The sequence below is a fragment of the Fusarium flagelliforme genome (assembly GCF_020744385.1).
Source record: "Fusarium flagelliforme strain FIESC 12 MPI-CAGE-AA-0113 chromosome Unknown B0J16scaffold_2, whole genome shotgun sequence".
Lineage (NCBI taxonomy): Eukaryota > Fungi > Ascomycota > Sordariomycetes > Hypocreales > Nectriaceae > Fusarium > Fusarium flagelliforme.
Genome location: NW_025763504.1, coordinates 471,785 through 495,681, shown reverse-complemented (window position 1 = coordinate 495,681; position 23,897 = coordinate 471,785). Strand labels below are relative to the sequence as shown.

At 49.0% G+C, this 23,897-nt stretch overlaps 8 protein-coding genes across 8 annotated transcripts; 5 read left to right on the top strand and 3 right to left on the bottom strand.

The window, feature by feature from the left end:
* Nucleotides 1–15: 15 nt before the first annotated feature.
* B0J16DRAFT_331895 (amino acid/polyamine transporter I) lies at nt 16–1,747 on the bottom strand. The gene has a single exon (XM_046126651.1). The coding sequence runs from the start codon at nt 1,644–1,646 to the stop codon at nt 57–59; it is 1,590 nt and encodes a 529-aa protein (XP_045985788.1). The 5' UTR covers nt 1,647–1,747; the 3' UTR covers nt 16–56.
* A 690-nt stretch (nt 1,748–2,437) lies between these two features.
* Nucleotides 2,438–4,251, bottom strand: B0J16DRAFT_331894 (P-loop containing nucleoside triphosphate hydrolase protein). Its single transcript, XM_046126650.1, has 3 exons — nt 4,046–4,251; nt 2,961–4,001; nt 2,438–2,909 (listed from the first exon to the last, which is right to left on the bottom strand). The coding sequence occupies exons 1-3, from the start codon at nt 4,152–4,154 to the stop codon at nt 2,851–2,853; spliced, it is 1,209 nt and encodes a 402-aa protein (XP_045985787.1). The 5' UTR covers nt 4,155–4,251; the 3' UTR covers nt 2,438–2,850.
* A 121-nt stretch (nt 4,252–4,372) lies between these two features.
* On the top strand, nt 4,373–6,175 carry B0J16DRAFT_281351 (uncharacterized protein). The gene is made up of 2 exons (XM_046123938.1): nt 4,373–4,615; nt 4,661–6,175. The coding sequence occupies exons 1-2, from the start codon at nt 4,523–4,525 to the stop codon at nt 6,068–6,070; spliced, it is 1,503 nt and encodes a 500-aa protein (XP_045985786.1). The 5' UTR covers nt 4,373–4,522; the 3' UTR covers nt 6,071–6,175.
* On the top strand, nt 6,174–7,496 carry B0J16DRAFT_50937 (uncharacterized protein). Its single transcript, XM_046133963.1, has 2 exons — nt 6,174–6,681; nt 6,733–7,496. The coding sequence occupies exons 1-2, from the start codon at nt 6,446–6,448 to the stop codon at nt 7,430–7,432; spliced, it is 936 nt and encodes a 311-aa protein (XP_045985785.1). The 5' UTR covers nt 6,174–6,445; the 3' UTR covers nt 7,433–7,496.
* Nucleotides 7,497–9,259: 1,763 nt separating this feature from the next.
* Nucleotides 9,260–15,098, top strand: B0J16DRAFT_50884 (PLU-1-like protein-domain-containing protein). Its single transcript, XM_046133961.1, has 5 exons — nt 9,260–9,811; nt 9,864–9,912; nt 9,960–10,766; nt 10,921–13,672; nt 13,720–15,098. Exons 1-5 carry the CDS (start codon nt 9,398–9,400, stop codon nt 14,870–14,872), a joined length of 5,175 nt encoding a protein of 1,724 aa, XP_045985784.1. The 5' UTR covers nt 9,260–9,397; the 3' UTR covers nt 14,873–15,098.
* Nucleotide 15,099: 1 nt separating this feature from the next.
* B0J16DRAFT_50869 (uncharacterized protein) lies at nt 15,100–17,015 on the bottom strand. The gene is made up of 4 exons (XM_046133960.1): nt 16,252–17,015; nt 15,940–16,205; nt 15,853–15,891; nt 15,100–15,794 (listed from the first exon to the last, which is right to left on the bottom strand). The coding sequence occupies exons 1-4, from the start codon at nt 16,598–16,600 to the stop codon at nt 15,486–15,488; spliced, it is 963 nt and encodes a 320-aa protein (XP_045985783.1). The 5' UTR covers nt 16,601–17,015; the 3' UTR covers nt 15,100–15,485.
* A 15-nt stretch (nt 17,016–17,030) lies between these two features.
* On the top strand, nt 17,031–18,632 carry B0J16DRAFT_331886 (uncharacterized protein). The gene is made up of 2 exons (XM_046126649.1): nt 17,031–17,908; nt 17,954–18,632. The coding sequence occupies exons 1-2, from the start codon at nt 17,312–17,314 to the stop codon at nt 18,323–18,325; spliced, it is 969 nt and encodes a 322-aa protein (XP_045985782.1). The 5' UTR covers nt 17,031–17,311; the 3' UTR covers nt 18,326–18,632.
* Nucleotides 18,633–20,127: 1,495 nt separating this feature from the next.
* On the top strand, nt 20,128–21,255 carry B0J16DRAFT_50899 (uncharacterized protein). The gene is made up of 2 exons (XM_046133962.1): nt 20,128–20,234; nt 20,328–21,255. The coding sequence occupies exons 1-2, from the start codon at nt 20,220–20,222 to the stop codon at nt 21,120–21,122; spliced, it is 810 nt and encodes a 269-aa protein (XP_045985781.1). The 5' UTR covers nt 20,128–20,219; the 3' UTR covers nt 21,123–21,255.
* The last annotated feature ends 2,642 nt before the right edge of the window (nt 21,256–23,897 follow it).

Genomic DNA, 23,897 nt, shown 5'->3' with positions numbered 1-23,897 from the left:
ACACAAAGTACAACGACTCAATCTATTCGACATATCTTCTTATACAGCTATATATTTCAATGCTTCTCAGGCAAATCAAATGCTCTTGACTGTTCATCCTCTCCTTGGCCATATAGTACATGATCAGAGACGTCTTCAATTCTCAGGAAAGTCTTATTTCCCTTGACAAACCAGAAAACCAGTGAGATAATAAGCATGATTCCAAACACGAGAATGGCAAAGTTCATATCCCCAAAAGCTGGGTTTGGTGAACCTGGGAAAAAGAAGAAAACTGTGGTGATGACAGTGTAGATGATAGAAATGGTGTTGAGTGCTGGTCCGAATCTACCCAGTCCAAACTCTCCTCCTGAAGGAAGCTTATCTCGGCCTACCACCATCAAGACAGCAATAGGGATTGCGTATGAGATAGTGAGGGCGATGGTGCTAACACTCAGGATAGCATCAAGGGTGGTGCTTGAGAAGAGATACAAGAGTCCAACAGCATTGATGAGGACTCCTTGAAGGATCAGCGAGCGAGCCGGAACCTCCCAGTAAGGATCAACATAAGAGAAATATTCTGCAAATGGTAGACCTCCATCTCGGGCAAAACTCCAGGTAAGTCTCGAGGAAGATGTCACTATTGAGATACCTTGACCGAAACCGTTGAAGACGAATAGAGCGATCAGGACAGCTGCACCCTTGAGTCCCACAATGTTCTGTACGACTTCAATAAAGGGGAAGCCAGAGGGAGGATCAAGAGTGGTGTCGAGGTTCTGAATGCAGAAGAGGGTGGCAACAAGGAAGATGAAACCTGAGATGGCACCCAGTACAATAGCCATCACCATCGTTCGGGGTCCATTTCTTCGAGGAGCTGGAATCTCCTCTACCATGTGGATGACGGAGTCGTAAGCTGTCAAGCCATATGCGGCTTGTACAAGACCAAGGAAAAAGACCACGCCATCAGTCCAACCAGTTTGGTTAATCCATGCTCCAAAGACGAATTTGGGCGATTGATATTCGAGATCCGATTTCGTTCCGACGAGAATAGGAAGGACGAGGGAGAAAGTGGCGAAGAGGCCGACGAAACCAACGGCGATAAAGTTGTTGAACCAAGGGAGGAACTTTTCGGAGCGGCAGCCGACGTAGTTGACAAAGGTAAACAGGACATTGATTCCTGTATACACAAGGAATAATACCCAACCATTGTTGAGTCCTGTCCATGAAGGGTCGAACATGAGCTTAATCGACAAGACGAAATTCGTCATAAACGCAATCTGCGAAGCAGAAAGACACCACCATCCAAGAGTGCTGATGAAAGCAGTCATATAACTCATAAACCTGCCCATCTCAGTCCTCCAAAGCTTCCCAGTCCAGTACGCCTGTCCCAACGCGGTAGGCATAGCAGAGCACATCTCACCGAGCGACATGGCAATCGCAAGATTGCACAAGCATACGAGGACGAGACCCCAGAGACATGTTACTGGTCCGCCGTTCTGGATACCTGTTGCGAGAGCTTGGGCGCAGACGGCCCATGTTCCGAGAATGCAAAAGGCGAGGGAGAGCATGGATACCATGCTGAATTTGCGGGTGAGGGCTTCGTTGTGGCCGAGGGCGGCAAGGTCTAGGGCGTCGCGCTCGGCTTGATTCATGGTTGTTGCTTTCTCCATGGTGGACCAGAGCTAGAGTCGATGGTTGAAGAAGTGTGATAGAAGGTTGTGGGCATTCTCTGGCGGAGAGGAGTCGAAGGATGACTATTCGAAGGTTGAATAATCTGGTCTGGTTTCTGTATGCCGGAGCAGGGACATTGAACCTTTATATATAGATGCCTGTACGTACATCTTTACCTTTACCCCAGATATTCGCCGTTACATGGGGTCGATACTAGTTTGATGTAGCTCCAAACACTCCGCATTGCTTGACTGTGCAAAACATTGGCCGTAATCAGTATAGTGTGGCGGTTGGCGCTTCCAAGTACAGCATAGGATAGTCGTCTAGCGGAGGGTTGTTATCAGTGCAGCCATCCTTATCAGATATCTTGCATATGCTAGTCCACTGAATACGGCCGGAGCATTGTCATTGGGAGTTGGTGCATGATTGGGTTAGGTAAAGGGTGTGATGAAAGATATGCCTTGTTACCGGTATCTCGGAACAGGGTCTAGAGTTGCTAGCGGCCGGGGTTCCGTACTATTGAACATTAGATCTGTACAGTATACGACACAATGGATGCTTCAAACCGTTGAGTGTCATCGTGAAAGATGCAATTTGCGTACCCCATGGGGAAGATTCCTTGTAGATCAAAGAAAGCAATTCATCACGTAACAAATTCATGTTTCCTCATCGCAATGACCTCTTCGTGGGTTTAAAATTGGGACTTGGGGATCTGATTTGCAGGGATGGGCACCCACATAGAACTTGGAGATTGTGCTTGGACGGATTGGGAAAGTTGGGGCGACAGCTGATAAGAAGTTGAATTAATGTTCAAAGAAGCCGAGTTGATGGTCAAAGAAACGGAACGACTGCCGAAGTGACGAATAATTGATTCGAATATGCTTTTGTATTGCTTGGTTGCTAACTCCTAGAAGCCCTTTTCAGGGTCAGATTGATCCCCCTTCGCTTTCATTTTGACAATCTTTTCTTCGTGCATTCTACTCGAGTTAGTGAATTGTAATAACATCGAGCTGGACAAGAACTTACTAAATGCTGTACACGGCCCCCTTCCTCCACTTCAACCACGTCCTCGACGCGGTGTTTCTCTTCTTACAAATCGACAAGTTACGGTAGATGTCTCGAGGTTGGTAACATTCTTTTGGAAATATGTCCCTCCTGATCGCAGTTTCGGCAGACGCAACTACCAGTTCCTTAACCCTCAGCTTAAGCAATCAGGTCGGCAACGTTCATGGGCATCTCATCGATCTGGGTAGAATAGTACACTAAAAAGGTTAGCTTTTGTCTGAAGACTCGACCAGAAACACTTCACTTACACTCAATATCTCTCAGGATGCGCACATCTTCGGTAGTAACAAAGTTGATAGCAACACCCTTGCGACCAAATCGTCCACTTCGTCCAATACGGTGGATGTAGTTCTCTCGGTTGCTGGGTAGATCGTAGTTGATAACTAGACTGACCTGCTGCACATCGATACCACGAGCCCACACATCAGTAGAGATAAGCACTCGGCTGTTACCCTGACGGAAATCCTGCATGATGCTGTCTCGTTCCTTTTGCGGCATATCACCATGCATGCTGCTGACGGTAAAGTTGGCCTCGCGCATCTTGTCGGTCAACCAATCGACCTTGCGACGGGTGTTGCAGAAGATGACGGCTTGCGTGATGGTGAGGGTGTCGTAGAGATCGCATAGAGTGTCAAACTTCCAGTCCTCCTTCTCGACGGCGATAAAGTATTGTTTGAGACCTTCGAGGGTCAGTTCGTCACGCTTGACGAGAATGCGGACGGGGTCGGTCATGAACTTGGTAGTCATGTCGAGGACATCGTAAGGAAGGGTGGCACTGACGACCACGACCTGGGTGGCAGGGGGGAGGTATCGGTAAACATCGTAGATCTGCTCTCGGAATCCCTTATTGAGAAGCTCATCAGCTTCATCCAAGACCAGCATCTTGATGTGTCTGGTTCGAAGATGTCGTCGTCGAATCATATCTGCGACACGGCCGGGGGTACCAGAAACAATGTGCTGGCCGTAGTCGAGCTTGCGGATATCCTCTCCAACGTTTGTGCCTCCGATACAAGCGTGGCATTGCACGTTCATGTAGTCACCAAGCGCCATGACAACAGACTGGATCTGAGTAGCCAATTCTCTAGTCGGTGAAAGAACAAGAGCCTGTGTCTCGCGCACTGCGGTATCGATGACCTGCAGCATACTGATGGAAAAGGTAGCAGTCTTTCCGGTACCGGACTGAGCCTGAGCAATAGTGTCGCGACCCTTGCAGACCTGAACGATGGCTCGAGATTGAACAGCGGAAGGAGACTCGTAACCGTAAGCGTAGATACCGCGAAGGAGGTTTTCTAGTACTGTTAGCTAGATCATCAATCACAAGCTTGCGACGTACCCTTCAGCGACATGGACTCGAAAGTAGGATGAACGGTGACCTCCTTGGAGGTGGAGAATTCCATCCTCTCATCGGCCTTGCGATCAATTCCTCCAGCGTTTTCAGCCATGATTGCGGTTTTGTTTGTGATGATCGTTAAACAATGAAGATCAGCACTTCGTAGTAAAGGTCAAAGTTTTGGAGTGTAACTTTTAGTTGGAGCAAGGACGTAACGCGCAGCGCCGGATATACTTCGGTGGAAAGAACCTGGGGTTCAACAAAATAAAAAAGCATGTTTGGCTGCTCATGCTGACTCATTTATTTTGTCTTTTAATCTGCTGTAGTTAAGTTTTCTTCGGCGCGCCCAAACGCCACTGAACTCGCGACGAAGCTCCGCAATTTTTAAACATCAAGCTCATCTTGACATTCACTCATTCATCGTGGATTGTCATATCACACTCTTTGAACATTTAAGAGCTTCATACTGCGAGTATCAAAATGCTCGTCCTCGAAGAGCAGCGTTACATCCATGAGGATCTAGAGCGTCTTGAACAAGGAATCGCTGATCGCATTCGCGACGAACCCAGACATGTGAGCATCTCCAATTCTCTGACAATTCGTCCGCTAACAGTTCAGATCCGTGATCGCCTCAACAGAGATCATGAGATTTCTCAATTACTAGACCAGATTCAGGTTCAATCTGGTAACCTCCTCGACATCTACAAAGACGAAAACGGAGTCCGAGCACAAGAGATTCAACAGATCGGTACTGGCGACCCATTCGGAGAGTTCTACAAGCAGCTCAAAGATGTTCGTCAGCATCATGAGAGATACCCTCACGAACAAGCGGAAAACTCGGAGCAGCGATACAAGGTTAGGAAATCCGATGGAGAGCCGATGCCTTCTATCGTGGACTCGTTGTTCTCCGGAGAGGAAGCCTACGGACGATTCTTCGATCTCACCACATCGCACGAAGCTTACCTGAACCTTCCCAACGTCAGACGACTCACATATCTTCAATACCTCGAGAACTTCGACAACTTCTCTTCAGCACATATAGGTGTCACGCGACCGAACAAGTTGACGGATCAGTACTTCAAGTACGTCGGTCAACTAGCAGACTACCTCGAGAGCTTCATGCGACGAACACGACCGCTGGAAAATGTGGACAAGGTTCTCGCTTCTTTCGACGACGAGTTCGAGACAGCATGGGAGAAGGATGAGATTCAAGGTTGGGAGAAGGACGCAGCTTCAACGAATGGTACCGCCAAGGAGGCCAGTACACCCGACGCTGTATGGTGTGAAGACTGCGAAAAGGAATTCAAGAACGAGAACGTCTTCAAGAACCATCTTACAGGACGAAAACACTTGAAGGCGGCAGAGCATAGGAAACAGCGTCAAGAAGACTCAACCCCTGCTAACGGCGCAAACACTTCTTCGGCAACACGATTAAAGGAGCGCGCGGTGGCGGTTCGAGAGTACAGAGTGAAGCGACTAGCCAGCGCCATGAGCACCGAGCGAAGCGATACCAAAGTCAACGTGGAGCGCAAGCAGGGCATGACAGAACGCGAGCGAGCCCAAGAACTCGAGAACATCTTCAACAACGACGAAACACCCCAAGAGACACAAGAAGAAGGTGACGGCGAAGACGAGGACGGAGAAGAGAGAATCTACAACCCCCTCAAACTCCCTCTCGCATGGGACGGCAAACCCATTCCCTTCTGGCTATACCGCCTTCACGGCTTGGGTGTCGAATTTCCCTGCGAGATCTGCGGAAACTTTGTATACATGGGCCGACGTGCATTTGACAAGCACTTCAACGAAGCTCGACACATTTACGGACTCAAGTGTCTGGGTATCACCAACACGACGCTGTTCAGGGACATTACTGGTATCGCGGAGGCGTTGTCGCTTTGGGAGAAGATTCAGAAGGAGAAGAAGAGAACTACGGTTGATGAGGGAAGTGTGGTGCAGATGGAGGATGGAGAGGGCAATGTTATGCCGGAGAAGGTTTACTATGATTTGCAGAAGCAGGGTTTGCTGTAGGTGTATTATATGGCGGGATTTGGCAGACTGTGTCTAAAAGAATATATTGGCGTAATTATGATAGACTGATTCTTCAATAATTTGATCCGTACTGCTGGCTTCTACCGTTTCGCTGCTTCGTTCAACTACCCACAGCTCAAGCAACTCTCAACACAACTAGTTCTCAGTAAGCAGTTCCAATATCTAATACGAAAAGGAGAATCTCGAATTCGGCCTTTATCGTTCTTCTCATATACCGACAAACTCCTCGCTGGTGGCTGAATGTTGTAAAGGGGTTTCTTTGCATCATGACTTGATTAGTCATTCATTCCATCGCCCCTCCAACTCACGCTCACACCAAGTAAACACCATCAAGAAATTTTGCCAATCGCAACCATGACCCAACTCCAAAGACCTATTCCAGCCTTATACGCGGTATACGTCCTCCGCTCATCAGTCCGACATGCATCATACTATATAGGCTCAACGCCTCATCCCCCAAGACGTCTGAACCAGCACAATGGTATCTCCAAGGGAGGCGCTGTTCGAACGGCAAAAGACAAGTTACGACCATGGGAAGTCATCATGTTGATAACAGGTTTTCCGAGTTCAATCGCAGCTCTCAAGTTTGAGTGAGTTTGAGTTGAGTTTGTCCGTTGCAAGGGTAATGCTGACGGCTGTAGATGGGCCTTGACAAATCCTCATTTGACATTGAGTATTTCACCAGAGGAACGACTTACAAAACGAGCGCCTAGAAAAAGAGGAAAGAAAGCCAAACCCATTCACAGTCTCATATCAATCGTGTCTAATCTCCATTTGCTCACCGGAGTGCCGAGTTTTGCACGTTGGCCACTTACCCTGCACTTCTTTCACGAAGACGCCAAGAAGAAATGGGATAACTGGCTAAAGACGAAAAACACAACGCCACGAGAAGGTATCAAAACCACAACAGACTACAAACCAGAAGGTTCAAATGAACCTTGGGGTATTCACGCGTTGCCCCTCGACTACGCCCTTCTAAAACCCTATGTAGAAAAAGCTCACAACGTCGTTTCATTTGAACGCGAGGGCGATTGTGTACATTGTCACGAATCACTTCAGTCAGGAGCAGGACTTCACCCGATATGTCCTCACAATGGATGCGAAGCAATGGGTCATTTAGACTGTTGGGGAAAACACGCGCTTGAAGGTGAAGACAAGGGTATTTTGATACCAATATCCTGCACGTGTCCGAGCTGTGGTGGTAAGATAAATTGGGTTGATATGATGAAGGAGTTGACTCTTCGTTTACGGGGACCGAAAGAGGTGACGAAATTGTTGAAGAAGCCACGGCGTACAAAGAAGGCTATAGCGGCTGAAGCTAAGGCTGAGGAGGATCTTTGAGGGAAATTGGTTTGGCGTTGATGGAAGATACCCGCCCTTGTTTTAGATGATAGATAGGCTCGTATTCAATGGTGCATGTCTTTGTTCTATGGATCTCGCTGTCAATACCAATGTTATCTCAGATTAAGTTTGATAGGGCAGAGACAAAGCTCTACCATACTGTAACTTCAAGCCTCAAGACAAATTAATGTCGTTCCAAATAATGTCGTCAAAATTGACTCGCGCAAATGAAGGCCAAAAGCAACCTCATCACAAATCATTCCAGCTCATTATTCCTTGTCCCCGGGTTCAAGTTCCCCACGCGCGTAAACCCCCGGCCTTCGCGCTGAACGTCATCTCATCATGATTGGTTCGGTAGCGAAGAATTATTAACCAACCCCTGTTGATTGAGAGTCCGATATCAGATTGGATTTGGATTTTTCACTGGGCCCGCCTTTTTTCTTTCCTTTTTTTGGTGGCCCGTCAGATTTTTAGGGGACAGCCACACAGTGGTAGAATGGAACAAGGAATATGATGATGCCAGTCAGCGCGTGACTGAGTTTCCAATGTCACCTACTGCCGCATTCGGATACAGTATGTCCCTTCTTCTCAATGACGACGTGGCCGTAAGATGATGGACCGTTGATATGTATGTTGTCAGAGTGAGATTGAACTGCGTATCGATTGTTTTTTTGTTGTACACATTGGTTGCGATAACAATGATCAATCGCGATAGCAACGTGCCCACAAGGCTGTATGTAGGCATCCTCCCTGAAGGTTCGCTTCACGAGGTAATGATGTGGGCCTGAACGAGGCTCTGAGCTGGGATATTGTCGCAATGACCATGTCTTACTACGTACGTAGTAAGAATACCTCCTGCAAGACCACCTCTCACCAACAGAGCCCTCACATCCTTTGTCTGATGCTCCTTTTGTGGACGTTGACAATGTGATTCTCGGTAATGGGGGCACCGGCCGGATGTCGTCTCTAGTGGGTCCGCCACATGAGTTTTCGGGTCCCTGTATCAGGACGGCGTTTTTCAGCGCTGTAACGACCAACAAGGAGTTGATTAAACATCTAAAACGTGGCTAGAATTGAGGACATTGAACCAAAAGAAAAGATACCCATAAACAAAAGATATTCCGTCGTTGTATAGATTAATCCTCCTGCTATGCTTGTATTTCCTGGTCCGAACCCACCGGTCCTTCCTCCGTACTGTGAACCACTACAAGGGCGGCGGATACTTTGTACCTGGCGCCATGCGTGGTGTTAAATGGAAGTACCCCCCCGTCATTACTGGCGCGCAGACCAGTAACCTCCTGCCGCACCCTTCCCTCACACCCCCGTCTCTTTCCCTTTGTGTGCAAAGGTACCTGCCGAAGCTAAGCTGGACGGACAGACGCTGCTGAACTGGTCTGGTCCTGCTCGCGCCTCCAAGATCTAAAGTTACCATTGATTCCCTCGACCCATTCCCACCTTCCCATCGTTCCCACCCACACCCTCCGCTCCTTCCTCACTTTTGGTCTCTTTCATACCAACATCGATAATCACGCTTTAATGTTGGGTTTGCTCGCACGACAAAGAACATCGAATGCGATTACTCTTTCACGATATTAACAGTGGGTTTTGTACCTGCCACTAATTTTATATTGATTTGCTGTGAGTATCTTATTCCCCGTGTTAGTTGGACATGGATCTTCGTGCTCCTTCGTAACATGGCAATCACAAAGACATGACATTAACCTTGTCTAGGCTGGAAATATACCGTCCTTTTCTTCTTTCAGCTGCTTCACTCAGTTCCTTCACCTATACAAGCTGTCTTTGTCGCGACTGAGACTTGTCGCCTGCGATGCCGATATCCCATTGACGATACGACTGCCCGAGTATGAAGTCGACGCACGCCGCGTAACCGTAACGCTCGATCGATACCTCCAATACGTTTCTCTATCAGTTTACTAGCCGTCAATTCATCCATCATCATCCACCATGGTCTCAGTACCAAATGCCGGCGCCGCCCCTACAGGCACACACAGCACAGCTGGAAGTACGCGAAGCTCACCAAGTGCCACGCCTGCTAGCACATCGTCAAAACCGAAACCAAAGGTCAACTCCAACGGATACCACCCGAATAATCCACAGACACCTCTTAGTTCGCTCTCGAGCACTGCTTTGGATCTGACCTCAGTTGAACGTCGTGGACAACCCACTGCAGTAAGGGAAAAGACAAAGGAGAGTCGACCACACGGTCTTCAAGAGGCACCCACGTATCGACCTACAGAAGAAGAATGGAAGGATCCTTTTGAGTACCTACGAAAAATCACACCAGAGGCAAAGGACTTTGGCATCTGCAAGATTATTCCTCCTGATTCTTGGAACCCAGAGTTTGCAATCGATACCGAGGTACGGCAGTGACGCATTCCCAGCGCGTTTGCGACTTGTGCTAATTATGTAGAAATTTCATTTTAGGACCCGAAAACAAGAGTTGAACTCTGTGGAAGGGAGTACGTGTTTCACCCTCTGATCATGATATTTGGCTGACATGTTGCAGGTACACGTGCTAATCTCACTTATCTCGATGGGCTCTCAAAATTCCATAAACAACATGGCACCAATCTTCATCGGTTGCCATACGTTGACAAGAAACCACTTGATCTTTACAGACTCAAGAAAGCCGTTGAATCTAGGGGCGGCTTTGAAAAGGTTTGTAAACACAAGAAGTGGGCTGAAATCGGACGCGATTTGGGATACAGTGGCAAGATCATGTCATCATTGTCGACATCCCTAAAAAATTCCTACCAACGATGGTTGTGTCCGTATGAGGAGTACCTCCGACTCGCGAAGCCTGGTGTTCATCAACAGCTGGAGCAGGAGTATGGCGGACCATTGACCCCAAGCCCTGGACAGACTCCGGTCAGACGATCCAACGTCAATACGCCTATTAGTGTTCGAGGTGACTCCCCAGCGCGAAATGCCTCCGACGCTTTGCAAGCTACTATTGGGGGAATCAAGGCAGAACGCGACACTCCTATGGACGATGCACCACCTCTATCACAAGCGCCTACGTCTGGGGGATTTACTGCGGTCAACTCTGGATTCACAGCTGTGAATTCCAGCTTCAACGGTGTCAAGCGCAGTGCAACTAGTGAGCCCACAAGCTTCACTCCCGATCCTAAGCGACACGATAGTCCTACTTCCTCAGCAAAGAATACACCAGATATTCGAGGATCAAGCCTGAAGCCTACAGCATTGAAGCGTCAGCTTAGTGGTGAAGAGTCTTCCGATTCAGGCAAGAAGGACATGGACATGGATGATTCTGAGGCGGCTAGCAGCCGTCGTAGCAAGCGACTCAAGAAAGGTATGTTACAACATTTTAACTATTTTCCTTCGGCGTCAATTTCCGTTGTCGCATTCCAGAAGATCTTGACGTTGGCGACCAAGCGCAGGGATTTTAACTGCGATGACCTATTTCATTTTTCATTGGTTCCACGACTTGAGACTAACATCGACAGATGCTGTCCCCACTGTGGCTGGATCGCACATGACGCCATTCCGTCCTTCAGTGCCAAGAATACCACGAGAAGAACCACCACCACCAGGCGAGAAGTGCGAAACTTGCGGAAGAAGCGACAATACGCTTCTGCTTTGCGAGTCTTGCGATCATGCCTATCATCCAGGATGTCTCGACCCCCCATTGAAGCGAGAGCCTGATAGCGAATGGAATTGCGCACGATGTTTGGTTGGAGATGGCCAGTTTGGGTTTGAAGAGGGTGGCCTGTACTCACTTAAGCAGTTCCAACAAAAGGCCAACGACTTCAAGCAGGGTTATTTTGAGAAGAAGATGCCCTTTGACCATGAGCTCAATTGCCATCGACCTGTTACCGAAGAAGATGTCGAGACGGAGTTTTGGCGACTGGTTGCTGACCTCGAGGAGACTGTTGAGGTCGAATACGGAGCCGACATCCATTGCACAACTCATGGCTCGGGATTTCCAACTGCAGAGAGGGACCCTAGCAACCCATATGCGACAGATCCTTGGAACCTCAATGTTCTTCCATTCCATGGAGAGAGTTTGTTCAAGCATATCAAGTCCGACATCTCGGGCATGACAGTTCCTTGGGTCTATGTGGGCATGATCTTTTCGACCTTCTGTTGGCACAACGAGGACCACTACGCCTACTCTGCCAATTACCAACATCTTGGCGCTACCAAGACATGGTATGGTATCCCGGGCGAGGATGCTGAAAAGTTCGAAAATGCGATGAAGGAAGCTGTACCAGAACTCTTCGAGACACAGCCAGACCTCCTCTTCCAGTTGGTCACACTATTGACCCCTGAGCAATTGAAGAAAGCAGGTGTTCGCGTGTATGCTCTTGATCAAAGAGCTGGTCAGCTCGTTATCACTTTCCCACAGGCCTACCATGCTGGTTTCAATCATGGTTTCAACTTCAACGAAGCTGTCAATTTTGCACCTGAAGAATGGGAACCGTATGGTCTTGCTGGCGTGGAACGACTACAGCTTTTCCGAAGACAGCCATGTTTCTCTCACGACGAGTTACTGTGGACCGCCGCAGAAAGCACAGCAAGCACTCTTACCATTCAAACTGCGAAATGGCTAGCACCTGCGCTCGACCGCATTCACAAACGAGAACTTGAGCAACGAGCAGATTTCATCGCCAAGCATGTCGAAGCGGCACCTCATCGATGCGAAAGCACAGGAGGCGACGAGTCTTGCTCTTTGAAGTTCAAGATTGAGAATGAGGATCTTCTAGACGAGGATGAACAGTGCTGCTCTTACTGCAAGGCCTTCTCATACCTGTCGCGATTCAAATGCCTGCAGTCTGGCAAGGTTCTTTGCCTACTTCATGCTGGATACCACGCATGCTGTGAGATGACCGAACAGGAGCGATTCCAAGGTGCCGAACATATCCTTTATTTCCGCAAGGAGAAGAAAGACATGGAAGAGATACACCAAAAGGTATTGGAGAAAGCGCAGACCCCTGACCTATGGGAACAAAAGTACGAGAAGCTACTGGATGAAGAGCCGAAGCCATCTCTCAAATCTTTACGTGCGCTGCTTCACGAGGGTGAGCGCATTCCCCACGATCTTCCTTCACTGTCAGTTCTACAAGACTTTGTCAATCGGTGCAACGATTGGGTTGAAGAGGCCACAAATTACATTGTACGAAAGCAGCAGAATCGACGTAAGAACGAGAAAGCCTGGCAGTCGGGCATGCGAAAGTCCATTGGCAATGCAGAACATGACCAAAAGGAGAGAGAGTCCAGAAACGTCAGCAATATCTACCGACTTTTGGAAGAAGCTGAACGTATCGGTTTTGACTGTCCAGAAATACTCCAGCTTCAGGAGCGCGCCGAGGCTATCAAACAGTTCCAGAACAACGCAATTCAGACTCTTAAGAACACGGCCACTTTGTCAACTGACCGAATAGAAGAGCTTCTTGAGGAAGGCCGCAGCTTCAATGTGGATACCCCTGAAGTTGATCAGTTGTCCAAAGTATTGGAACAGTCGCGCTGGAACGAACGAGCTCGTAGCAATCGAGGAGTTTACATGACCCTGAAGGAGGTCTCGGATCTCATCGAAGAGGGTAGTCGACTCGAGATTCCTCCCTACAACGACCACCTCACTCACTACCGTGAACAAATGATTTCCGGTCAGCAATGGGAGCACAAGGCCAAGGAGCTTATCGCTGCAGACTTTGTTCATTACCCACAACTCGAATCTCTGTCAGCGCAAGTACAGCTCAACGCACTACCCGTGTCACAAGAAACCTTGGCTGCTGTCGATCAAATACTCTACAAACAGCGTGAGGCGCACCGCCAAATAGTCGACCTGACTACGCGATGCCACGACCCCGACTTCCGTAAACGACCTAAATACGGTGAGGTCGTGGAGATTCAGAAGAAGTTGGAGGAGCTCAATTCGAAACCCAACGGCACTCTTGATCTCGAAAACGAACGAAAACGTCACGAAGACTGGATGCGCAGAGGAAAGAAGTTGTTTGGAAAATCCAACGCGCCATTACACATTCTCAAGAGTCACCTGGAGTATGTCCTAGAACGCAACATCGACTGTTTTGACATAGAGCACGACACGCCCAGAATGCCTGGAGAGCCTGTTTCGAGAGAAGTCAGCCCTGAGCCAGGAGCGAACAAGTGGGATGACAGTCGATCCAGACAAGTCTTTTGCATTTGCAGAAAGATTGAGGCTGGTATGATGATTGAATGTGAGAGATGTCACGAATGGTAAGTTCAACATTGGCAACCCATTGGCCTACAACTAAATCTGTCAGGTATCATTACAAGTGTCTCAAGATCGCTAGAGGCAAGGTCAAGGAAGACGAAAACTACACATGCCCAATTTGTGACTGGCGCATGAAGATCCCTCGAGATGCATCACGACCCAAATTGGAGGATCTGGTATCCCTCGCAGAGGATATGAAACAATTGCCTTTCCAGCCAGATGAGGAAGAAGTGTTGATGAAGATCATCGAGAATGCGGAAAACTTCCGACAACATATCGCTCGCTATTGCAGCGGACTACTAGCTACGGAAGCTGAAGTAGAGACTCAACGATTCTACCTGCGCAAGATTGAAGGCGCTGAAGTGTTGTTGGCATACGAAACCAACTTTTTCCGCCAAGAGCTTCACAAATACTCTCCTGTCGCTCCAGATCCACCCCCGATTCAAGAGACTTCGAAGAGTACACGAAAGCCTCGACCGACAAAGCTTGAAAAGATGCTTGCCGAGTATGGTGTCGATAACCCTGATGACCTGCCAGAGCACGTCAAAGGCAAAGCTAACAGCCTCCGCCGTAAAGCAGCCAATGCAGAAGCAGCCGCGGCGGCAGCAGCCAACGCTTCATCGGGCACCTTTCCACCACCACCACCCGCAGCTGGAGGGTTTGGAGGAGCGCCATACTACTCGCGACCTGAGGGGAGCCCCAGCACTACTGGACATGCTGAACGTCGAGAGTCACATTCTTCTGGTCATACCAGGGACAATTCTATCAACCTCGATAATGGGTTGCATCCTGGACCACTGGGAGTTGGTGGACCGCAGTTGGCTGCGGATGTTTCCTCGATATCTCTCGAAGATAGACTTCTTCAAGGTCAAGACGATGGCATCAACTTTCATGGAGATGCAGAAAAGAGTAAGGCTCTAGAGATCTTGTCAAGAACTGAGCTTGGCCGTAAGCAAGCCGAAAGATTGTGGGGTCCTGATGTTTGGGGTCGTGGCTCCATCAGTGACAACAGACGCTTGTCTAACCCAATAGACGAGGATATGATGAGACAAGATGAAGGCAACGTGGATCAGATGTTTAAGGAGATGACAAACCAAGACGAAGATGATGACAAGAGGAATGATACAGGGGATGTTAGGATGACTACAGCATCATTGGAGAAGGAGAGAAACGGCATGGATGCTCTACTCGACGGGGAGTGAGCTTGTTTGAGTTTGACATTGGTGCAGGGCGTTCTCATTCGGCTAACAAAAATACCAAAGACGGAACGGAGTCAGGGGGCACAATGTAATTAGGTAAAAGTCGCTTATACTATATGTGTACGATGCATGACGGGCGTCAGAGGTGTGTAAGCTGGGATTTTAGTCAGTTATACATATCACTTGTTATAACCTTTTACATGGCTATACGAATATCACTGTTAATTCTGATCATCACTGACTCATTCTGATGACAATCGTTTATTCAGAAATTCTCAAAACTATCTCCAGGGCGTTGAGCCCGGACGTGTCTAATGGGACTGGCTAATTAACGCTTCTACCCGCCTGTTTTTTTCCAATATTTGATGACAACTTAGACCTGAATATGTTGAAGACACGGCCTCTCTTTCTTTCTGTGTCCCAAAACCGTCCCTCGAAGGAGAAAAAACACCAAACCGTAAACGCCGAAAATGCAGATGACAAGTGATGGTATCTGGGTATTTGTGTTACCCTCCTAAACATGGTGAATTGCTTATAGTATTTCCATCATAAGCATGTTAAAATTGCTTCGTCTCTTTCGTCTCTTGTTAAAGAATTGCTTCGTTCAATCTTTCTCTCATCTCTTGTTGATGCCGATGAGGTTGAGGAATTCGTTGCGCGTCTTGGACTTGCGCTCGAAACAGCCGAGAACACAGCTGGTGATGGTGCTGGTGGTGGTCTTTTCGACTCCGCGCATCACCATGCACAGATGGCTCGACTCCATAACAACGGCGACACCTTGAGGCTTGAGGATCTCCATGATGGCGTGGGCGACTTCTTTGGTAAGGCGCTCTTGGATTTGCAGGCGGCGCGCAAACATCTCGGCGATTCGGGGTAGTTTGGAAAGGCCGATGACGGTCTCGTTGGGGATGTAGCCGATGTGCATCTGCGGGGGTGGAAAAGTTAGCGAGGAAGGATTGCGGAGTCGGAGGGATTTTCATTACCTTGCCTGTGAATGGTACGAGATGATGTTCGCAGAGAGACTGGTTCTGTTAGTTTGATCGGGTTCGTTTCAATTGATGTAGACTTACGAAAACTTCAATGTCCTTGACAATGACCATCTCACTGTGTCCTTCTCTGAATAGAGCGTTGTTGACAATGTCTTCCACATTGACTTGGTATCCCTTGGTCAGGAATAGAAGAGCCTTTGCGTAGCGCGCAGGAGTATCGAGAATACCCTCGCGATCGGGATCCTCGCCGACGCATTCAAGAAGAGTGCGCACAGCGCCTTTCATACGATCCAATCGCTCAGCAGCCTGCTCCTCCGTTTCCTCGCGACGCTCTCTCGTTCCAAGGCCTAGAAATGTCAGCGCGAATAATCAGCAGAGCAGAACAAAACATACTAGGTCTGCTAAGACCATCAAAGTCAATCACAGGACTAGGCGACCTGCCAGCCTTGACAATGGCGCCCTCCTCTGAAACAACAGGAACAGTTGATGGACGCTTCTTGGGTAGAGGTTCATCGCGGGGGTCTCGGGAAGCTTTAGCCAAGCTGTTGCGACGCTGGGAGAAGGCATTGGGCTTTGCGCCGTTGACAGCAGCAGACTCTCCATTCTTTCTCTTGCGCTCCTTGCGCTCGCGACGCTTTCTGCGACGGGCTGAGTCGTCGCTGCTGGTAGACGAGCCTGAGATGCTGGCAGCGTCATGAGATCGCTTGTGCGAGGGGATGACGCCGTCTTCGGAGGGGGCCATGGTGGCGAGCTTTTTTTTTTATGAAGCTAAAGTGGGATGTTTTTGGATGGTTATGGAGGAGTGAAGAGAGATTGGGGAAGGAAGAAGAGGAGAAAAGAAGGATTCTCCAAGAGTAAAGTATAAATAAGAACCAAGCCGTAAAAGAAAACGGACGATAATAGTTAACGAGTAGAAGCAGAGCAAACAGCTTCAAGGTCCAAGGTAGCACGAGCCGAGTCAGGGTCCAAGACAAATATCCAATGGCCGGATCGGAGAGCCGAAAAATTAGAGGGGCCACGGACTATCAATTCGCGGGGGTGCTCAGTGCTTTCCAGTGAAGTTCCAGCGCAGTCATTGCTAACGGCTTCAATGGGAATAATTTTCTAGTGCTTTATCTTATCAGTAGTGGATTTTGACGTCAATTTGCGCTCTTCTCATTGATCAAACGCTCGGCCGTGGGTCCGATCATGTGTAACTACACGTGACCTCGCAAACAAGGAGAATCGTCACGGTCTCCGTTCGGTATCGAGAAACGCGTTGTAGCACGGGTCATCGCTCCGAAAGCCGTGAACGAAACAATCTTCGAGAAAGAAACGGATAGACTATCGAAATACGTATCTTTTACCGAAGCGCCTTCTCGGTACAGTCTGGAGCTTGTTTACGTGCTTCCCTTCGATTGGCAAACTCCAACGCAACCTTGTCATCTTCGCATCTCGAAACATCACCACAATCATGGCTTCTCCGCCTTACGCTACGTCTCCTTCGGGCATGTCGCCGCCTTACCCATCACCTGCGCAAATCCCAAACAAGAAGCGCTCTTCAGGAATGGACAACGCGCCTCCTCACAAACGTCGCAAACCGTCAAACCTCTCTCAAGCTTCCGTCGCAGCCGCAGCCGTAAACCATCCTCTTCGGCAAACATCGTTTCCTCCCGAAGCTCGATCTCCTTACCCACGTTCGCCGTCTGTCGATGCTCAATCCCACGTGAGTGGCAGCGCCGTCAGTACAACTGCTAGCGGAGCACCCAAGAAGAAGCGTGGTCGCAAGGCGAAGAACGCGAAGCAGGATGATGCGAGTGAGGCTACACCTAGTCTTGTTGGAGGACGAGCTCCTACTGCTGTGAGCGGACAGGGTGGTGAGAAGGAGGATGACGATGAGGACGACGAGAAGGCTGAAATGGCGCTGGAGGATGTTGTTGCGCGAACACAAGAGCAGAAGCAGGAGGAGATTCGTCTACGAGCCATGCTTGTCGAAGCTTTTGACTCACAACAGTACAACCGATATGAGCTCTGGCGCGCGGCAAAGTTGGCCGATAGTGTCGTCAAACGAGTAAGCAAGCTACATCAATCACCAGAACCTCACTAACAATCATAGGTCGTCAACGCAACAGTCTCCCAATCCGTCCCCCAAAACGTCAGCACAGCCGTCAAAGCCGTCGCCAAACTCTTCGCAGGTGAAATGATTGAAGCCGCGCGCAACGTGCAAGGCGAATGGATCAACGCAGGAGAGAAGCAAAGCGATCTACCCACACCACCACCCTCTACAAACGATGACCCAGCTGCAGCCGAGGAAGAGCCCGACTTGAAGCGCGGACCTTTACGACCTGACCATTTACGTGAAGCTTGGAGACGTTATCGAGTTTCGGGAGAGAGCAGAGGTGTGGGTGTTCAACAGCTTTGGCATGCGCAGCAGCATGATGGTGTTGATCGATTTTCGACACGTACTGGAAAGCGACTCTTCAAGTAATACGACAGTTTACGATGAGGTAGTATGAGACGTAAGCTCTCCATACAGGGCAGACCAATCATGTAAAGAAGACATGATAGGTCAAAACGAAGGAATCATGCCAAGGCGATTAAGAAGTTGTCTATGCGAAAAGGGCACTAGCTGCGTAATACGGATATGATAAGGACACAGGCAGCGATGTCACTACGCCAAGGAAAGGCCAAGATGATAAAAAACAGGAGTGAGGATTCATTTATAGCGCAACAACGATACCCATACCGAAATAGGACATAGAAGTGAGAATAATACAAAAGTCATTAATCGCAGATAACAATCCCACAAGCGCAAATAATTCCCCAGTTCAGAAAGGTGACACCCGAGTCAGTCAATTAAATCTCGGCGAGTCACAAGACTGATGACTGATACAGGAGACTCCACGTGGGTTTGTTCGGGGAGTTGACCAAAAACTCTACTTAAAAGAGTAAAGCTCTCTCTACAGGGCGTGACCAAATACGGAGGCACGAATGATATTCGAGCAAGCACATTGCTAATATCGTCTACCCGCTCTATTGCCGGTTTCAAGGACTGCCGGAGTGTGGGACGCAAAAGGACCTTTGGAGATTAATATTCGATTCATTAGTGTGTCTTCTAAACGGTTGTCATGACTGGAAGGAACAAGAGGTGTGTGTCACGTCACGATGGGTACTGGATAATGATATTGCCATCGAAAGGAACATGGCGCTGATGTAATTCTTGGTCTCGGCGTGTATGAGAAAAGGACTTGCCAAGAGAGTACGGCCGGGGCATATGGGAAAGACGGCACGCGCATGGCCACGTTGAGCTCACGAATGAATAGAAAAGATAATCTTGTGAATTGGAGCCAAGTCTTGGCTGCTGAGGTCTCGACTCTTGACCTTGACGATGGAACGTACACAGACCAACCCACAGGCAGAAGCTTCCAGTTTATGGTAAGGCTTCCCGGACAATAGCTGACAATAACTTGATTCATCTATTGGCCAAGAAGTTCAATGACATTATCATTGTCAGCCAGGAAACTCAACAGACGAAGAGAAATGCATCAGTGACAACTTTTGAGCAAGGAGTCAAGTTAGAGGTTATGTCTTGGCAAAACCGTCGTTGGTCTAGACTTCCAATCTGTATTTCTGACCAATGACCGTCAATCCTAGAGGTTGTGCCTGACCATGCACAACAACCCTTCATCATCCTAAATCGTCGACATCGCAGCTTGACCGGCTATAAGAAGCCGAGAGGCTGGCTTGGCAAGTCGGCTGGCCCGAGGGTCCGTGGCGCAGCAAATGCGAGTCCAGCAATGCGTTGAAAATACGGGGCGCCTAGGCTTCTGGGCATCCCGCAACAAGAGACACATTGCCCTGAGTTGCCAGTGGAGGTTAGGGCGGAAAACTCGACGTACCCACTATCTGTCTGGCCTGTCACTGTCAGCAACGTTTCATGACTGCTAATTTCCAGGTCGTCGTAATGATCGGCCAAGGATTGTCACAAAGGATCGAGAATAGTAATGGTAGCGCGATTTGAAAGCTCTGGCAGCTGGTAACCACCTGTACCTCCCCAAATCTCATTGGCTCAGGTACCGATAAACTCAGCTTTTGAGTAGACCAAGTCGTGATATGGTTGTCATGGTTGAATGTATGTTTAAACATCATTGGCGCTAGCGTTTCTTGACATCGGCTGGATCTGCACCGTAAAGACATGGGTCCTTGCCAAGAGGTCGGAGCTCGGCCGTCAACGCGCGTCCTGCTTGGCAAATCAATCAAATGGTGACCTTCATCAACAAGAGCTCAAGTCTCATATGGGCTGGCTTTCGCCATCATTGACGTAGCGTGGTTGTACCGTAGAACTTTTGGATCGTCATCCAGATGAACTGTACTTGCCAAACATGACTGGAGGAAAGGTGAGTTTTTCGAAACCCTCACCCGGCGATTTGGATATGACGGTTCGTCCTGCACTTGCAATAAGTTACTTTGTCTGACACATTCCCCTGCAGAAGGAGGGCTCAACCAATCCATCAGCTGTCCGAATTCGTGACAACCAACGACGGTCCCGTGCGCGCCACAAGGAATATGTCGAGGGTTTGCAAAAGAAGCTTCAGGACTATGAGCGTCGTGGTGTCGAGGCCACATTGGAGATGCAACAAGCAGCTCGAAGTGTTGCAGTCGAAAACTCCCGCTTGAAGATTCTTCTGGGATACCATGGCATCACTAACGATGACGTCGAAAAGTTCTTGCACAGCTTTCCTGATCAGTCAGTTTCGGATGCCGCAAAAGCAGCCATCTCGCAGTCAACCGCCGGTCAACCACCCATCGCCGCCGCACCAAAGATGGCTCTCCAACCCCTGTCAAGGGCAACTTCAATAGATCCCCCGAGGACGTTACCCCCACCACAGATGCTCCATGAGAATAGCACAAGTACTCGAGATGTTGTGGACGCAGTCGTTGGGATCAAGCGAGACTCTCGAAAAGCTGGCCTACACAATGGTCCAAAGCTTCCCTTGCCGATAGAACAGCGACAACCACTGTTGCAACCTCGACCTCAACCACCCATACTGCCAGCACTACCAGCACTCGTCCTTGGTCAGAGTAGACCAGAACCCCCTCCCCTCGATAAACTGTCGGTTCTTGCGACAGCAAGTGTGCACCAAGATCCCGACACGAATAAACACCGCCGCTCACATTCGAATGCCGATAGCCTTCGTGTACCGAGTCCATCAATAGTAGGGCAAAGCTCACCAGCCTCGTCACATACAACCCCTACTAGTCGGTTGAGTTCGACGTCTCCATGAAGCCACGAGTGCGGATGGGGTTCGAGTCCGTATCATCGAATATCGACGACTACCCCTGACAGCACAATCTATGAAGAGACCGCTCCTGCACAGGCTTGCGGAGAGCGTAGCGCCAAATTTGTGAGATACCATTAGCGGTGGTGAATGGAGTTTTGGTCGATTGATTGAGAAGCAACTTTGCTTCTGGGTGTGGTGTTGATACCTTGAGCTTTGACGGTATAACCATGTCCAGACACTATCTGGACACGAGTTGGACTGATCAACATTAGTCAAAGTTGGATGAAGCCATGGAGACGAATGAGTTAATGCCGACAGTTCGATTCCGGGAGTCGACTATCATCAGGGGAGGAATAGGCAATGCAGAGCATTCGAGTATTGGCCACCAACACTCTTGAATGCATGCAACCGCCATCCACGAGAAAACGTTAAACATTGCTGGCGAAACGAGATCCAGATCTGGGGAGGAAGAGTAGTAATACTCCGACAATTGGTGCAGGGTCGGAAACGAAATGATACCAGGATTACACAAGCGAACCCATCGCATCGGGGAGGCAGTGCACCTTGCAGATTCGCGTTGTTTGGCAAGACATCGGTCTTGGCTTGGACGTGAGATGCAGAGTTATATAGGACGGCTTTCAGGTCGCTCAGGTGGGAGGCCGCTTAGTGGAGATGTGGGATAACAAGGGCAGGTCGGCCTTGAAGGCGGGGAACATGCTTCCTAGCCGGACGAGTTGGAGGGTGTCTGGGTGTCTCCAACGTGTGTTTGTTGGAAGGATTTCAGGGATCTCTCCTCTCCCAACGCCTCAGATGTGTAGAGGATATCTGCAAAAGCTGGGCACAGCAACAAATAGCCACAGCAAAAAAAATTATTATAAGCGCAAGACTTGCACTGAATCCCACGTGTAATACAAATGACAAAGCCATTCGCGGTCAATTTCCCCTTGAAAGAAATCGGTCCCTGACAGTTCCCTTTGTTCAACCACTGACATCGGAGAGATACCAAGCCCGAGGGAACCGGGATCCAGTGTTACTCCACAACGGCGTCATGTTGACCCATTGAAATGCAAGGTTGGGTGGTAGGGAATAAGATAAAGCATTGCTTGTCTCTCAGCCGAGGAGACCAAAGAGAAGGGTTTGCTGAGAAGGGTCTGCGGGTGATGGGGATGCGCCTGGATGAAGGTTTCCGCGGGTTTGGTAGCGAGTGAGAGGCGAGGAGGCGTTGGCTAGTCGTGATGGAGCCGTGATGAAGCGCGATGAAGCCGTGGCATCTCGAAAGAATGGGAGGCAGCCGATGTAAAAGACCTGTGACGGGCGAAACCGGAGATGTAGAAGAAGAAAAGAATGAGGCGGTCGATTGATATAAAAGGATTCAGATTCAGGCCAGAGCGGGAAGTGGGCACACGACTACTTTCCGGTCGTAGATGTATTCGCGTTAAGTACTGAAGAAGAAGCTCATGCTCAACTCGGGAAAACAACCATGAGCGAATTAAGTAACCCGAAGCAACATTCATGGATATGAAATGTCGGTCGAAGGATAGCACCTTCAATCCATGTTGGGTAACTTAGCTTGGGTAGCTTTTCCCTGCCGTGCTCATTTCCATGACGTATAGCTCCATGCCAATCAGCATTCATCAGTGACAGAAGCCCCTTGTGCCAGGGACCGGGAAGTGGGTTCGAGCATGCCGTAAAAGATCGTCTCCTCTCATGCGTTGACCAGGGTGGGAAACCTCCGTGACGAGATGCTCTGGTATGATTGGTGAGATGTCGTATTCAAATAAGCTTAATCGTCTCAAGGTGTGGCTTCGGTTGAACCTCAGGGTTTCGATTCGACATTCCCGAGTATTCGCATTCGCTGAGTTTGCTGGGTATTTGCTGGAGGAAGTCTGGAACAGTAGTGTGTCCAGCGTTCGGGATGTCAACCGATGGGATGGTACCCTGTGTAAGTCTTGATGTCGTCTTCCTCCACAAGACCCATTGTAACCACCACGTTGTCTGTCGCAAACCCAGAATTGAAATAAAAGTGTAAAATTGAAGAAATTCGACCCCGAACACTCAAAGAGTTCGTGGGAGAGGTCTAACTTTAAAGGTAGTCCGGGGGTTAATTGGCCGCGCGGCCCTGTCAACGCGTAGGTCCCATAATTGGTGGTGGCAGTGCATCCTCTCCAACGTCACCAGGCCGGTCGATTGTACAGAACGAGAACATTCAGAACAAATTTGAGTTGACAGAATGCGAGTCTAGACGCAGGTGAGTTGCTGGGCTTTGCCTATTGGCTCGGTAGCGTTGTTGCCAATGGTGGGTTTGCATATGAAGCTATTGCCAAGTCAGAACCAAGTCTGTGCTAAGACAATCTTTTGATTAGGCCGCGCAGCCTCTCACCAAAGTCTGATACTGTCAGGTGAGCAACAGAAGAGTTGGACTTTAAGACTTTGGAAGTCAAAAAGTCGCCTAAGTGTTGGCATAAGGTGACCGAATTACTTCGTCTCAGGCTTTCGGCGGCCTCTTCTGATAGCTTGATGTCTCGGTCCGACAGTCGATCATCGTCTTAAGTTCGGTCGCTCGAGAATCGCATCTGGTGATCGAGGTGTTAGCTAATGTTGCCGATGTTTCTTCAAACTTGAACACATACCAGTATTCCAGTACAACTGAGCACGCTCGGTTATATTGATTGTGATGGCGAGTGTCGTAGTAGAGACGACAGTAGTGATCGTGATGGTATTGTTGTCCAGACTGTGAATTTTGTTACCAAAAAGAAAGATGATGAAAGAAAAGAGTTT

Excerpts from the sequence above, each read along its gene's own strand:
- B0J16DRAFT_331895 (XM_046126651.1), bottom strand. The coding sequence starts at position 1,646 with ATGGAGAAAGCAACAACCATGAATCAAGCCGAGCGCGACGCCCTAGAC.
- B0J16DRAFT_331894 (XM_046126650.1), bottom strand. The coding sequence starts at position 4,154 with ATGGCTGAAAACGCTGGAGGAATTGATCGCAAGGCCGATGAGAGGATG. Across the intron at positions 4,002-4,045 it reads CGAGTCCATGTCGCTGAAGG|AAAACCTCCTTCGCGGTATC; the intron begins GTACGTCGCAAG and ends TAACAGTACTAG. Across the intron at positions 2,910-2,960 it reads CATCCTGAGAGATATTGAGT|TGTACTATTCTACCCAGATC; the intron begins GTAAGTGAAGTG and ends TAACCTTTTTAG.
- B0J16DRAFT_281351 (XM_046123938.1), top strand. The coding sequence starts at position 4,523 with ATGCTCGTCCTCGAAGAGCAGCGTTACATCCATGAGGATCTAGAGCGT. Across the intron at positions 4,616-4,660 it reads TTCGCGACGAACCCAGACAT|ATCCGTGATCGCCTCAACAG; the intron begins GTGAGCATCTCC and ends CTAACAGTTCAG.
- B0J16DRAFT_50937 (XM_046133963.1), top strand. The coding sequence starts at position 6,446 with ATGACCCAACTCCAAAGACCTATTCCAGCCTTATACGCGGTATACGTC. Across the intron at positions 6,682-6,732 it reads ATCGCAGCTCTCAAGTTTGA|ATGGGCCTTGACAAATCCTC; the intron begins GTGAGTTTGAGT and ends TGACGGCTGTAG.
- B0J16DRAFT_50884 (XM_046133961.1), top strand. The coding sequence starts at position 9,398 with ATGGTCTCAGTACCAAATGCCGGCGCCGCCCCTACAGGCACACACAGC. Across the intron at positions 9,812-9,863 it reads AGTTTGCAATCGATACCGAG|AAATTTCATTTTAGGACCCG; the intron begins GTACGGCAGTGA and ends CTAATTATGTAG. Across the intron at positions 10,767-10,920 it reads TAGCAAGCGACTCAAGAAAG|ATGCTGTCCCCACTGTGGCT; the intron begins GTATGTTACAAC and ends TAACATCGACAG.
- B0J16DRAFT_50869 (XM_046133960.1), bottom strand. The coding sequence starts at position 16,600 with ATGGCCCCCTCCGAAGACGGCGTCATCCCCTCGCACAAGCGATCTCAT. Across the intron at positions 15,892-15,939 it reads TCAAGGACATTGAAGTTTTC|TCTCTCTGCGAACATCATCT; the intron begins GTAAGTCTACAT and ends TAACAGAACCAG. Across the intron at positions 15,795-15,852 it reads TCGTACCATTCACAGGCAAG|ATGCACATCGGCTACATCCC; the intron begins GTAATGAAAATC and ends CCACCCCCGCAG.
- B0J16DRAFT_331886 (XM_046126649.1), top strand. The coding sequence starts at position 17,312 with ATGGCTTCTCCGCCTTACGCTACGTCTCCTTCGGGCATGTCGCCGCCT. Across the intron at positions 17,909-17,953 it reads CCGATAGTGTCGTCAAACGA|GTCGTCAACGCAACAGTCTC; the intron begins GTAAGCAAGCTA and ends TAACAATCATAG.